Raw genomic sequence first — 15,323 nt, forward strand, 5'->3', positions numbered from 1 at the left:
CATAAAAATTTCAGTTTAAGCAAAGGGCAAGTTGATAAGAAGCCAGTCTGTCTGCTCATTTTACTCACAGTCAACACATTTGAAAGAGAACGAGAGGTGAGATTAGAGCTTGAAAAGGTGGATGTTCACATCTCATTTTGAATCTTTTCTGATTATTACACCTTTCTGGTTTTTAAAAATAATTTTTAATTGTTTTGTCTCTTCTTGATTGCTTTTTCTATATTTCAGCTCATAAATTAAAGAAAATGGCAAATGTTTCAAAACTCAGATTATAATTTATTGTAAGGTATAATATTATTTTCATTAAATACCATTATGAAAGAGTTGAAATACATTCTTCCTAAATATGTGGAGGTTTACTTTCTTGAGCAACTCGGGAGCTATACCCATCTTTCAGATTATATAAAGTATGCATCAGTCTTGCTCTAACAAAGTCCTCCATAATAGAGAGATTTTTAATATGATCTATAATTTTCAGAACCCAAGGAAAAGTACTAAGTGACCAGAAATACTGAAAGGGACCTGATGCAACATGATCACCCCTATAACACAATCACTCTGTGGAGAGAACTTCTGCAGTTGAGTATTTCGTGCACAGGCTGTAATCAGTGTCTGAGCCCCAGCACAGGTCCCAGCACAGTTCTTGGTAGGAAGGAAGGAAGGAAAGAATAAAGGAAGAATGGAAGGAAGGACGGAAGGAGAGAAGAAAGGAAGTCTTACTTGTGTTTCCATTCCTTGCAATTCACTTTCTCAAAAAATCCTAGTCAAACGGAAGGCCCATTCTGTTTTCTCCTAGCTCCACGTGTCCCTAACAACCTTTTTAACATTTGGTTTCAGAATGGAGACAGGTAATGGGACACAATTAAAGCAAATGGTAAGATCATGGAGCCATGTCTTGGGTTGCATTTTGCCAGTTAATTGAATTACATTTTTATTTTTATTTATTTATTTATTTATTTATTTATTTATTTATTTATTTAGTGAGGAAGATCAGCCCTGAGCTAACATCTGCCAATCCTCCTCTTTTTGCTGAGGAAGACTGGCCCTGGGCTAACATCCGTGCCCATCTTCCTCCACTTTATGTGGGACACCACCACAGCATGGCTTGACAAGCAGTGCGTCAGTGCGCGCCCAGGATCCGAACCCGGTCCGCCACAGCAGAGCGCGCGCACTTAACCGCTATGCCACCGGGCTGGCTCTGAATTACATTTTTATTGTGCAAATGAGCTATTGCTAAAAACCTTGAATGCCTTACTAAAACATTTTGGTAGTAAAAATGTGATCAACATACATTTGTATATTCCATAGTAATAAACATAAATAATGTATCGTGAGAACGAGGTACGTGTTTTAGGCACTGATCCGTAAAGATATCCATAACAGAGAGTTAAAGTAAGGAAAAAAAAAACAAATCTTAGATCAGTGTGACCTTGATTCCATTAATGCCAAAACAGTTGCATAGTTTGCAAGTGCTTTTAAAAGATCCGAAAGGATACTTGGACCCTACTGCTAGCTGTGCTAACCTCTGGCAGGGAGCAAAATTTGGTGGGGAAATTAATGTGAGAAGGGGCTTCCACCTCTTCCTTCCTATATCCCTGTATTGTTTGCATTTTTTACATAATGCATGGTTTTCAAATCTGATAATATTTGAAAATAAAATAACTAATAAAAATACCATGATTTTGAATTAGCCTTAAAATATGTAACTTTTCAGAGAAAAAAAAAAGACATTAAAATAACTTACCTTGCTATAATTAGATTTTTCTCCATCAGAGTCCATGCAGTTTTATTTGATTTTACTAGCAATCTCTTTCAGAAGACCCTTGAGATCATTCAGCTTGGAAAGGGAAAAAAACAGACCTGATCTTAAGATCAATTTTCCAACTTTAAATTTTAAATTACTACTCCATGACTTTTTCATTGGTCTTAAGATCAATTTTCCAACTTTAAATTTTAAATTACTACTCTATGACTTTTCCACTGGTCTTAAGATCAATTTTCCAATTTTAAATTTTAAATTATTACTCCATGACTTTTCCATTACTCTATGACTTTTAAATTATTACTCTATGAAACAGATGCATATATTAAACAGCAAGTATGAGAGATGCCCGGAATAGGGTAGAATGAGTGACATGTGATATTAGATCGTGACGTGATCAGACCATGCCTACGGCTTGCTTTCTGAAATCATTTCACTAGCAAATAATCATTAGTACCAATTAGTATTAGCTTTACTCAAAGGCAAATCACTAATGTTTCCACCAAGAAATTATAGATTTTGACAACGCAGAGAAATAATGTATAGAAATAATAATGTTACATGTAACTAATACTAATAAAATTATAAGATAAAGTTTTGCTTTGATAGTATACTAATAAAATTAAAATGATATAATACTAATAAATCAAGTTTTTGCAAATAAAGTGTCTCCCCTCACAACAAAGCAGTATAAATAGTAAAACAATTTAAATAAAAGGCATAATAAAATTATTTTTGATACATGCATATTTCACAAGTTTATTACACAAGATGCATGCAGCTCATTTTAAATGACACGCCATATTGGCACTTTTGATAGAAGCTATGGACATAACGCAATTCCTGTACAGTTGGTCTCTAACTTGCTATGTCACTCAAGGAAAAATCTGTGTTTAACTCGGGCTTACTTCCAGTAATAACCTCTTCATTTAACTCTTTTTAAAAAAGAGCAAAAAGAAGCCAATAAGGGCAAACCACTGCCCAAAATAAAGAGGCATGTAAGATTCCCTACTTAACAGACTTAAGGTCAACTGTGAATGAGTCTGTTTTCCGGTATGAGATGGAGAAAGTTTTTATTCACTGGAGAAGCTTTTGGGAGAGCCCTGTGTTTGGCGGCAGTAAAATGACCTGAACAAGCTCTTTAGAGTGGGGTGGAAGACTCCGAGAGCTTGCTCAAGAAACAACGACAATCCCTAAAGCTCCCTGCGGATGGAAAGCACAGACTTCTCTGTTGCTCAGAAAAGGACGGGGAGAGGATGGAGGAGGGAATAAGGAGAGAGAGGGGCAGGAGAGCAGGATGAGAAGGGACTGGGATCAGGAGAGAAAGGGGAAAGAAGCAGGAAATCCCGTGGGGGACAGCCGGCGGCTCTGTGCTGTGCGGCTTGAGGCTTCCCTGGGATCCGCCCAAATTCTAACACCTATCCAATGTGTGATGTAGGTGCGCTTCTAGGGGGAACCGGCAAAGGGGCTGAGCTCCACAGCCAGGAGGATGCCAAGGGGATTGGACCCGCAAGCACTTCTCAGAGGTCCCCGAGACCCCTGGCTTGCACACATGAGTGGACAGCCTTCAACTATGATTTCCTCAATGGTTCGGGACTCCCTCAGCCCCCCTCTCCCACAACCCCACTGCTCAGGCCCACTGTCCCCACTGACGGTGTCGCCCCACTCAGCCCCTCAGTGGTTGGGAGGTCTCCCTGGCCCCTGGGAGTCAAGTCAGCTGTGCAGTGCCCCAGCTCTCTCAACGACCTCTGACCCAGGCCTTACAGGTGTCCAGAGGGCCGAGGCTCCTGCCCCGTCCCTCTCTGCCCCGCCCATGGTTGCTGCCATCCTGCCCATTGTCTGCAGGCCCCAGAGCAGGGTCAGCGCCAAGGCGTGGCTTGCAGAAGCTCCAGCCCAACCCCTAAATTGACTTTCCATCAGCTCCCTCCAAAGCCACCCCAAGTGAACCCACAGTAAAACAACACAACAAAACAAACAAAAATTGTGTTCTACAAACACAACAACCTAGACAAGTCCCTAGCACCTCTATTCCCCGAACCAAACTGTTTAAGCCCCTCTTATGTGGCCACTCTGATCGCTCAGAGGGTTCTTTGAAAGGAGCATGCCAGATATGTCCCTCACGGGCTAAAACTCCCCAGAGGCTGCCCCTGCATCGGAATAAAATCCAGCTCTAACGAGGCAGCAAGTTCCCGCACAGGATGACCCAGCCTCCCCACTTCCTCCCACTCAGCGCTCCCTGGTTCACATGGCCCCTCCTTAGCTGCCTGGAACACGCCATGCTTCTCTGGACTCAGAGCCTTCACAGCTGCTGACCCCGCTCCCAGTACTGCAGACTCGGGCAATCTGGAATGCGTGCCCGATACTGCAGAGGAAATCCTTATTGCTGTTCGATCCTACATAATTCAGCTTGAAAAGGCTCCTATACCCAAACCATTTAACAAAGGATCCATTCATGAAATTTGGGGGCCACGTCTGCTTTGATGGCACTTAGCCCAATGCCTGGTATGTGACTGGTGCTCACTAGATATTATTGCTATGTGGCCGAGGCACAGTTGCAGCAGACAATATATTTAAATATAAATATATGTCATGGAAAAAGTGAATAATCAGGTAAGGTTTTATATATATTATACATTAAATATTATATACGTCTAATATACATATTCAGTCTTACAGTACTACACCTTATTGTTCATTTTATACATTCTCTTAATATTCTTTAAATTTTCTCTAGTCTTTAAAAATATCCAGCACTTTTCTTTTCCCTCTCCACTGATTGCAATCACGATATACATCCTAGCACGATAGTTCATGAACAGATACTCAACTCTAATAACATAGGAGTCTTCCCAGCCCCTCAATTAAAAATTAGCAACAGTACATCTGAATGAGAGTAGCCGTAACAAGATCTACTATTGTGTGACAGCGTGTCTCCAAAGACGGCTGCCACCAGTTCCTTTCTCCCCGTACACACGTGTCACTCCCACATCACGAGAGGGGTTACTCCTCCCCCACCTCAGTTGGGCTGGCCAGGGACGGCTTTGATCCATAGACTGTGGAAATGACATCATGCCAGGTCCAGGCTGAGACTTTAAGAGCACTGGCAGTGTCTGCTTCCTCACTCTTGGAAGCCAGCCACTATGTAAGAAGGGGGACTTCCCTGAGACCACCACACTGTGACAAGTTCAAGCCATGTGGATCAGACATCACACGTGAGAGAGAAGCCACTTTGCCAGACCCTGGCCTCACCACCAGCTGAATCCAGGCCAGGAAACCCAGCTGAGAAAACGCGAAGCAGAACTATCCAGCTGAACGCTTCCCAGACTCTGATCCACAAAACAAGAGGAAAATAAAACGGCTGTTCGAAGCCACTAAAGTGTAGGGCTGTTTGCTATGCAGCAACAGGTAACTAAAGCAAATTGTGACTGAAATATTCGATTGTCAGTGCAGAATGGACCATCAGGCTGAGTAGTTGATGCCAATGTATACAGCCCGCAGTTCCAGGGGAAGGGAAGGAGAGGAAGACTGGGGAAGGAAGAACAGAGCTACTCGGCGGGGCAGGGGGAGGCAGGAAGGCACCAGGCATCGACCCACCAGAATTCAGGAGGTGAAGCCCATGAAAACAGCCTTGGTTTTCAAAAATGCTGATGGTAAATAACACATAAATAAATCAACAAGAAATTGTGAACTGCATAAATTCTTATGTTGGAGCTCCATGAAGGGCACCTTTTGTTCATTTATTCATTCAACAAACATTCATTGAGACCCTCCTATGGGCAAGTACTGGGTGCTGGAGATGCTGCCACACCAGACAGGTTATTACCCAGCAGTCAAATTCATAGCACTGGGAGGGAATACGAATGCCACCATCCAGGATGCCATTCTCAAAATACCGTGATAAAACAGCAGCTATCATCTCCTCTTCACAACCTAATAGGGATCCAGCATTTATGAATCGATTATAATTTTTGCTGAATCTAATCATAATTTCTGGCTTCCCAGCTCAGGGTGGAGGTGAGCACGTTCTCCCTATGCCTAACGCCCAAATGTGTGTTCATGTATTTGCAATGCCCTTTAAATTAAATAGGTTATGAATTAGAGTGGTACTGAAGACCAGCATAGAGGCTCCCAGGCTCCCACACTGCTCCTCTGAGCCTCGCTAGTGTTCCCTATATTTGCAAGCATCTGACACCTGCCTCTACAGCCAAGCGAAAGAGAAGAGGGGTCCTGGGTTAGAGAGAGACAGAAAAGATTCTAGAGTTCATGGAATTGGGACTTCAGCACTATTCCCCGTGTGGGGCGGGAGCATCTGAGAAGCAGTTCCGTTCCAGCACCCAGACCTTACGCACTGAATGAAGAAAGCTAAGTGTGGAACAAGGTCACACCTATTTTTTTTTTTTTAATAATTAAACTTTTTTATTATCAGACCGTAATCACTGGCCTCTAGCTGAGAGCTCAAAGATAACAGAGATAAAAAGTATATTTCCCAAACTATTAACAGGACTATACCTTTGTATCCAGCTGTCTAAATCGATGCCTCATTCTTCAAGGAAGTTAAAAAAAGAGAACAAGAGACCGAGAGAGATTGAGAAAGAGCTATTAGTCATTTTACAGTCTTTTAAAGTACAAAATACAGATCATTTTCATTTTCAACTAAACCTCAGCTGCATTTGTCTTTTTTACTTTCTTCCTAATACCCAAACGAGGCAGAATTCGCCCTCTCGCCAGTTAGAAGTGCAGCAAACGGATGTTACCTCGGCTGATGAGGTGGTGGGAGATGACCTGTAAGGTCCTTCCTTCCCCTCCAAAATCTAGATCTCCGAGTCTAGGAACGGAGAAGAGCTTAGGGCATCTGCTTTGTTACTCAAGGAGAAAAAGTATGCCATGCGTCCCATGGGTCCCAATAGCTGTGTTGAACCTAACCAAGGGATTTGTTGTGCTTACATTTACTCTTTTTTTGTTAGAGTGAATTTTGAGGTTTGTTTGGAGCTCTGACTGTTAACCATGTTAACCGCACAATAAGAAGGGCATGCTCCAAGACTCCCTGCATAACACATTCCTTGTGGACCATCCATGGATTTAGAGACTTATCTAGTTCTATGGGATGTTTATAACAACTCCATGTGATTCATAAATGACGCTCAGGACTTCTCAGGGACAGTCTGCAACAGATCCACCAGTTTTACCATCTTCCGATCTCTCTACATCTTTATCACAGAGATACATGTGCGGCACTTGCGAGATGATGCCCACTGCCCAGGATCTGTGGGTCTTCCCAAATCCACCTCTGCAGCCATGGCAGAGGGACCCATGCCCTTGTTACCTGGTTCCAAGGCCCTGCCCTGCAGACTCCAAATACCTCTTTCTTCCCGAGGGCCTTAAAGGACAATCAGGATGGTAGGTGGGTGGCTTTGCCCTTCTTGAAAGGCTAATACACGCTTATGTGTTTGTCATCTTCAACTCCCTGGGTAATGTCTTTTTGGTCTATTGCTCTCTGCTGTAAATTCTCTTCATAGAGTTTGCTCAAATAAGCTGCCTATGTTCTGCTGGCTTACATATACAAGGGGAGCCTTGCAAAGCAGAAATGAACGACTGACATACTCCTCTGACGTGTCATTGGCTTTGGTGTTGATCTTGACGAGGTAATTTTCTTTCATGACACCCTCCCATGCCAGAGTCTCGTTGTCTTCATTTTTGAAACCTTGAATAATGAGACAAAGAAAAACATTCAAATCATTTCATTTGCCCCCTATCTCCTCAATCGACACCTGCCAGGCATTTTGTGATACTCCGAAACCAGGAGAATTCGATTCGTCTTGCACAGGCTGATCTGACCAATGTTACTTACTAGTGACAGCAGCAGAGCGATGGAATATTAATGAATTTCTCGGTAACAATGAGGAATTGCAGCTGCCTGCACGAAATAGGAATGCAATCTTTACTCTAAGTGGAGATCAATCTACAGCCTGTCTGTGTGTTCCGTGACTTAGCAAAATCGTTTCACTAATGAATTTGGTTCTTACATTTATAGGTGCTCCTCATCCATTTTATTGATAAAAAATGCTAAACCGATCATTCAGATGGATAATCACTGATGGATTGCCTGCTCTCAACCTAAAACTGGGGTAGGAACTTCGGAGGAGAGGCAAATAAGCCCTGGACTTTGTTCCCACCTTCTTGAAATACGCAATCTGGGTGTGGAACTCAAGGAAATTTCTCACGTCTAGTTTTCTCCTTTCACCTAGGCCAGGGCACGCCGTAAAACTGGACTAGGGCATGTTCCAGCAAGATTCTTAGTTCTATTTCTTACAGTTGCCTGGGCCTTTCCGGTGGCAGAGCAAACCAAAGAACAGATCAACAAGACACCTGCGTTGCAGGTCCTAGTGCAATGGACAGCAGCCCTCCATATGAATTCACGGGGAAAAGAAAGCATGTACGTTCATGCAGGTGTCCACTTGGAATCAATTTATCTAGTTTCATTTTTAAATTATCTTTTAAATTTGTTCATCGACATGTTAGAGTTTAGGAACAATTATAAGATCTTGCTGGATTTAAAAAGAATTAATTGGGAATCAAAGACAGAGCCATATGCTAGTGACAGGATTGAAGCAAATCCTACATAGCAAATACGGATTTATTTTTAAATGGTGATTATTCACTTTAGAAAATAATTCCTAACTGAATTTCTTTCCGCTGTATTTTTCCTAGCAAAGTTGTTTCCAACGTCTTTTCCTCAAACTAAAATGTATGTAGAAGCCCAATAGGAATATTTAAAAATCAACACAGAAAGGACAGACATTCCTGAACACAGATGGCCAAAGAGAAAGAATGACAACGACCAAGAAAAAATAGCCAACGTCTTTAGCAGCCAAGGAAATGCTGGTTGAAAAGGTAACATAGCATTTGCAACAATCAAATTGGAAAATTAGCAGGGTCTACAGTAATGACTATACCCTGTGTTGGCAAAGAAAACTCTATAAATTGTTACAGCCTTGGAAGATGGGGGATAAGAAGGTGGAGAAGGGGGTGGCAGACAGTATCAAAAGACTTAAACGTGTACATACCCTTTATCTAGAAATTTCTCTTCTAGAAATAACTCAAAGGAAAAAATCACTGATGTGCTCAAAAATGAATGCATACAACTGTTTAACATAGTGTTATATGATAACAAAAAAGTCAAAACAATCTACATGTTTAACAACAAGGGATTGGTTAAGTTAATTATGGTACATCCATACGATACGGACTACGGAATATTCCATATTTTAATACAGAATATTCTACCGTATTAAAAATTGTCATGTAGATTACTATTTATGGTTATGGAAGATGGTCACAGTGTATTATTATTAATTAAATGAACAAATTAGATTATGAATATGTATGCACAGAACAATCACATTATTATACACCCATACAAGAATGATAGAATAAATACCAGTATGTTAACAGTATTTATCTCTGGATGGTGGGTTATATATGCTCCTGCTCTTTCTTATTTGTGCTTTTCTATATTTTTCAAATGTTCTATTAACGAATATAGATTACATTTTCAATCAGAAAAAACACAAAATTTTATAAAAATGCAATTACTGGGTAGCATACTTTTTTCTTATTTGAAGATGTCACCAAAAAGTACCAAAAGTGGAAGCTTGGATTCTACCTTTTATGAAAGTTATTTGAAAAATCTTGCATTTTTCTCCAAAGAGGGGCAATTTCAAGCTTAAATTCCATGACTTCCCCATTGTCGGAGGCCAATGCAAAGTAAATTTAAGAAATGAATTATCGTGAGAGGCTCTGGCAACCACAGAGTGCTGTGGTTTCTTGAATTAGAGGTCTCCAAGGAGAAACATATGTGCGGGCGGTGACCAGGCACCTCGGGAAGTGTCCAGTGAGTAAAGTGGGCTCTCAGCTTCCTCTCTCCTGTCATTACTGCACATTGGGTGGAGAAGGAGCCTGTCCCTCTGTGGTCTCCCATTTCCCCCTCTTCTTGGTTTCTTCCTGAGAATAAGAACTGTTTGAAGAGGGAGAATGTTGACAGCTCACACTGTCTGTTTCTCCACTTGTTGTAACTCTCCCACGGCCCTCTGGGGGAGATGGGTCCAAACTAAGATCATTCATTTCTGACCTGTTTACTTCTTCAAGCTGAAGCTCCTGTCCATTTGCTGGCCAAATTGGGGGATTTATTTCCATTTTTACGTTCATATTGTGCCTAAGTATTAAATAAGTTTTGGGGCAACGTAATCCTGAATCTGGAGGACTGATTTGTCCTTACTTATACACTGAGTTTCCCGGTTCCACTGATCCTGGACTGAGCACAATGTATCCTTGGAGAGTGGACCTTCATCCCACATAGCCCCTCCATCTGTCCATCCCCAACTGGAACCTGACTAATGATGGAGAATTCACTACTCACAGGACTATTCAGTTTTTTCCCAGATAGTATTAATTGTTAGACATTGTTTTTAATTTATATTGAGTCAAAATCTTCCTCCCTGCAACTTTTATCCATTGTTTGTTTTTCTCTGGAACCATTCAGGAAAATATATAAAACTTGTTGCCAGAGCCTTTAGTTGCCAATTCATTTCCTTAATTTACTTTGCATTTGCCTTCAAAACTGAAGGCACAGATTGTCCCCTGAGCCTTCGCCACAGGTCCTATAGGCACTCATCTATGACAACGCCCAGGACAGTCCAAGACAGTTCTGAGACGCGTCATTACGTGCCTCTGATCTTTGGGCATGGTCTTTGAGTACAGTTAAATTCCAGGTCTCAACTTCCAATTCCCTTCTCTGCTACAAAGAATTTTCATTAAAAATGACTCACTTTGTCTTCGAAGGCAAAATGATGGGGAGAAAGACAGCAACTTATCCAAATTGTCAAAACACTTTTCCTTATTAAGAAAGGCAATTACACATGTGTGATAGCTAATGACATCCCAGAAGTGATATTTAATGTCTTGAAATAACGTTGTTAAAAGAGTTGACTATGAGGATTCTTTAAACTGTGACAAGAGTTGGGGGTCGTTGGCACACTTAGATTCTGAAAAACCAGATGTTATGGGATAGCACAGAAGTTTGTTATGACCAATACTGAAGGTCACATTCGTGAGTATCTTGTCTCCATTTCTATGTAGTTAAGGAATCCCACAAAAATTGATGGTTCTTGGCAAGTTAAATTTTTCTTAATTACCAGTGATTATCATGTCTATGTTAGTAAAATTCGCATTTTTACTTTCTGAACCATCAAAATATTTGGGATACACTAAAGGGACAGGAATGATTGGCCCAATATGGAACGTGAATCCAATGATGACAGTCAGTAACCATTCTATCAGGTTCAATAAAGAAAAGACCCAAAAGCAACACATAAGCACACACCCAGTAGCCACTGGGAGACACACCACCTGTGAATAGTAGGAACAAGGCACAAACAAAGGAAAAAATCTCTAACTCATCCCGGCAAAAATCAATATGGAAACAAGAACATATTCCTTTAATTATTTGTACTAGATTCTTCCTTAGATTATCCTTTTCTCAAATTGCCCTCAACACCCATTTTTTCCATTTAACAGAGACTTTTTACCAGTAGTGCTCCAGTGGGGGGACACATGTCAAGACCCTGCCCCACCCCCAAACCCTAAACTGACTGCTCTTCCCCAAGTCACGAGAATGAGCGTCAGGATTTGAAAGGCATCATTTTACATGGTGATCTGAGGATCTCCAAAATGGGCCCTGGGAGTTTCTTTGTTCAGTCCCGCCTTGAGGGAAACAAGTTCATTGGCAAAGGGGTATAGTAATGTATGCTTCGTGATGTATGTCACCATTTCTTGCACTATCATGTCTTTGGTCTACATTTTGTCCTTCTCCTGAGATTCAGGATGGTACATTGTCACCATCTGGGGCTGGGGGCAGGAGACAGGGGGACTGTGTGGAGCTAGAACCTGGCTGTGGGACATGGCCCAGGGTCTTTCATTAGTCCCTCTGCAGCCCTCCACCCCCTTGACCCCTCTCTCCTCTCATCTGACCTCTATAACTTCCTCCTGTCTCTGACCACTCATCACTCTGTGGTCCCCTCCCAGCCCCTGCCCCTTTGCCTGGCTAATTCCAACTCATCTTCTGGGGCTCAGCTTAAAGATCCCCTTCCTCCAGGAAGTCTTCCCTGACTCACTCTAGTATACGGTTTAAGTGTCCACTGCACATGTGACTATCATGGCGCCCTGCACATTCTCTAAATTAGCCCTTCCCACACTTCTTAATGAAGGCTTTTTCATTTTTCTTCTTTTCCTCTATATTATGAGCTCTGTTCGAGGTTAAGTATAGCTTCTATCTTATTTAGCATGGTATCCACAGTGCCTGGCTGCCCCATGGTGGGTGCTTGACATGTATTTGTTGAATTAATGCTCCCAGGCGCCCTTCCTTCCTCGCACGGCAGGCTCCACCTGACACTAACTGCCTCATCCCAGGTCTGGCTCCCCACCAGGCTGTGGCCCATGAGCCCAGCCTCGTAGCTGCAGCCCCAGAATGGAGAGTTAATATTTGTGAAGGAATGACCACCTCCTGCGATACGTCTGCTTTTATAGCATTTCTTTCCTATGTGTTAATGTAAGGTCTAGCCCTTTCATGCTTCACTTTTCTTGCCTATGTACAATGTCCACCCACTCTGGCTCTCCCGCTATATTTAAGCCCAGATCTGCAGTAAATGTGAGGTGGGTTCTACAAAACTCTTCCAAAGAGGATCATGGCAAGAAGTGAGGTGGGTGGGCTCTTGCTTCTGGAACTTATAAGAATTCAGTGATTTTCCTTTCTAACTTTTATCCTGCTATTTAGACATTTTATGAGAATTTTTTCACTGGTTCTTGGTGGCTGTCTAGAATATAAGTGATAAGACTTGTTGAAGAATTCTTCCCATTTCTATCCCAAATCGCTAAAGTTTATTTTCTGGAACCAACTTTGTGCATTTCTATAACAACCACATCAATCACAGAAAAGGTCTTTTCAAGACAAGAAAACCTAGACAGTATTCAAATGACTCATGAAAATATATCAGTTTTAGAAGAATGGAAAAGGAAAATCAGCTAAGTACTGAGAAAGATGAAGAAGCTATTTCCTAAAGATCTGTGTTCATCTGCCTAAGCTTGGTGAGGATCAAGAAAGTTACAGCAAATAGGATCATAAATGTACAGCACGTCAGCCAACGTACTGAGCGTTTCCCGATGGTAAATGCAGTCTTAGCTGTTATAGTGTAGAAAATTTTATTTTAAATTAAGGCAACAAGGATGATTTTGGACTGCTCAGAACTATCCAGCTAGAGAAATGTTTTCATTTCTAGCATGTCGAATCTAAATTGAATACGGCGGGTGAGTTCATGAGAGATAAGCTCCCGTCCTCACTGCTCATTTCAGCTGTGAATGCAGGGGTGGGGAGGGCTGTGAGCAGTTTGCCTTCTTCTGACAGGCCAGCGCTGGGCTGGGGGAGGTGCTCCCAGGGGATCAGCACCCGCAGCCTGTTCTGGGGAAACCTGGTGTGGTAGATGGCAAAATAGGGCCACAGATTCTTCCCACACCTGTGTCCTGGCTGCTCTCCCATTGAGAAGTGGGGCCTCCTTCTCCCCTCCCTTGATTTGGGTGGGCCTGTGACTCGCTCTGACCAACAGAACCTGGCAGAAGTGATGTCATCTGATTTTCTGAGCCCAGGCCTCAGAGGCTGTGCAGCATTTGCCTGTCGTGGGAACCCAGCCACCCTGTGTGGAAGCCTGAGCTGGGGGACACTGAGGCTCCCCGCGACAGCCCAGTCGACCCCACACATGTGAGGGCATGTGGACATCGGGACCATTCAGCCCATGGCCCACCTGCCAACTGCCGGACGCCACGAGGAGCAGAGACCAGCCATCCCAGCGGATCCCTGACCAAGGACTGATCCACAGAATCATGAGCACATAAATGGTTGTTTCAGGCAACCAGGTTTGGGGTCGTTTGTTACACAACAATATATAACAGATCTGCTCAGGGACCTAATGTGACCCATCTTTGCTTTTTCCATAAGGAGACTGAGAATGGAAATCCTGCAGCTACCCAGGCTGGGCCCAGCCTGAGCCACTAACTCTACATCCCTTGTCAACACACGGGGCCATTTTCTGTCTTTTGTGGGCCAGGAGGGTGACCTGCAGCCCCTGAACTGACGGGGTTCCTGGGATGCGTGACATGCAATTTTACAATTGAGACAGTCCCTGGCCAACTGAGACAAGTTGGTCACCCTAACTGGATGTCCAGAAGCAGGACCTTCAGAATAAGAAGGGGACGTCCTGGGCAAACCAGGGCAAGTTGGCCACCCTGGGCCCTCGGCACTTTCGCCATGGAGGGCCCCTCCCAAATAAAAAATATATTAAAAACATTTTATGACTGGGTTGGTATAAAGACATTTCTTCTGATTTTTAAAAGAAATTAAAAGATTTTCATGGACCCTGGAGCACACGGGCCCCGGCGCTGTGCCTCATGAAGTCGGCCCTGCAGCTGCTCCCCCATCCCACTTCAGAGATGGATCCCCTGGCTTAAGTCTGAGGTTAGAGGGCAAGGTGAACTGGCTGGTGGTGCCTTTCTATCTTTTCATTTGTGTCCAAACATCCAGATGAATAAAAATAGGCCTGTCCCTCCTTTTGTGCTGAGTTTGGTTGAAACATGTCTATGGGCTAGGAAAACTTGTCTGGGTTAGTGGCTCTGGGATCAGGTGTTAAGAAAACCGAGCCTGACGCAGAGAAGAGAGCTGGATGTGCACTCCCCACAGTCAAAGGAGACGGTGGACCCGGGTATGACTGAGAATCCAACCGTGAGAGGTTCTGGCTCCCAGAGCAGGCAAGGAGAGGGCCGGGTGGGGACCCGCCTGCCCAGAGTTGTCAGGGCTAAGAAGGCAGATGACCACATGAGAGAGAGAACAAACTGACCTGCAGGCACGTTGACTCCTGCCTTCTAGAAGGAAGTGGTCCTCATCAGGAACAGTCTGGAAACCAGAGGCTCCCAAGGAGCAGCCACCAGGGAAAGCATTGCCAAGTCCTGGGAGTCATGGGTGGAGGGGCCCACCAGGGAACTGCTGACCACCAACCAAACACCCACACAGTAAAGGCTCAGTTTTAAACACGTGTCGGGCCAGAGAGCATGGAGCCAGCCTCGAACAACACCACTGTTTCTAGAAAGGACTTCCTGCTCATTCCCCTCCTTCCTCACTGTGCTCCAACCCACAGAGGGTCTCTAACGCAGCTGGTAAGTGGGAAAGAGGGAGTAAGAAAGAGAAGGAAAGCCCATGGCCCACCCTTCCTGACAAGTCTACCAGCTGAGAGGGGGTGCAGTATAAGGTGGGGGTCTCCCCTCTGAATGGTCATTAACGGGCTGGTTAATATACTGGACCGTATGTTCTAATTTCTAAATTGAAAATGTTTTACCAAGTAAAGATTTTCTATTTTCCGAAGGGCAACCAGAAAAGTCATGAGCCGTGCTGGAGTCAAGGCTCAACATTTCCCAGAGAATAAATTCACAGAAGCAATGGAGAGCAAAAACAAAGTCATGTTTT

General features: G+C 43.3%; 1 protein-coding gene across 2 annotated transcripts in view; it reads right to left on the reverse strand.

Annotated features, from left to right (window-relative positions):
* Nucleotides 1-1,786: 1,786 nt before the first annotated feature.
* The window catches only part of TRPM8 (transient receptor potential cation channel subfamily M member 8), a 78,377-nt gene continuing 64,840 nt past the window's right edge, over nt 1,787-15,323 (reverse strand). The window contains exons 22-24 of one of the 2 annotated variants that reach the window (XM_004427705.2): nt 7,364-7,463; nt 6,272-6,305; nt 1,787-1,837 (exon numbers count right to left, since the gene is read on the reverse strand). In XM_004427705.2, coding sequence (XP_004427762.1) covers nt 1,787-1,837; nt 6,272-6,305; nt 7,364-7,463 — 185 coding nt within the window. Of the gene's footprint in view, nt 1,838-6,271; nt 6,306-7,272; nt 7,464-15,323 lie in introns of those variants that run through there. The other variant, XM_087424524.1, reaches the window with a different exon arrangement.

This window comes from Ceratotherium simum, chromosome 37 (genome assembly GCF_057802395.1).
Source record: "Ceratotherium simum simum isolate JZ-2026a chromosome 37, ASM5780239v1, whole genome shotgun sequence".
In the NCBI taxonomy this organism is placed as follows: Eukaryota; Metazoa; Chordata; class Mammalia; order Perissodactyla; family Rhinocerotidae; genus Ceratotherium; species Ceratotherium simum.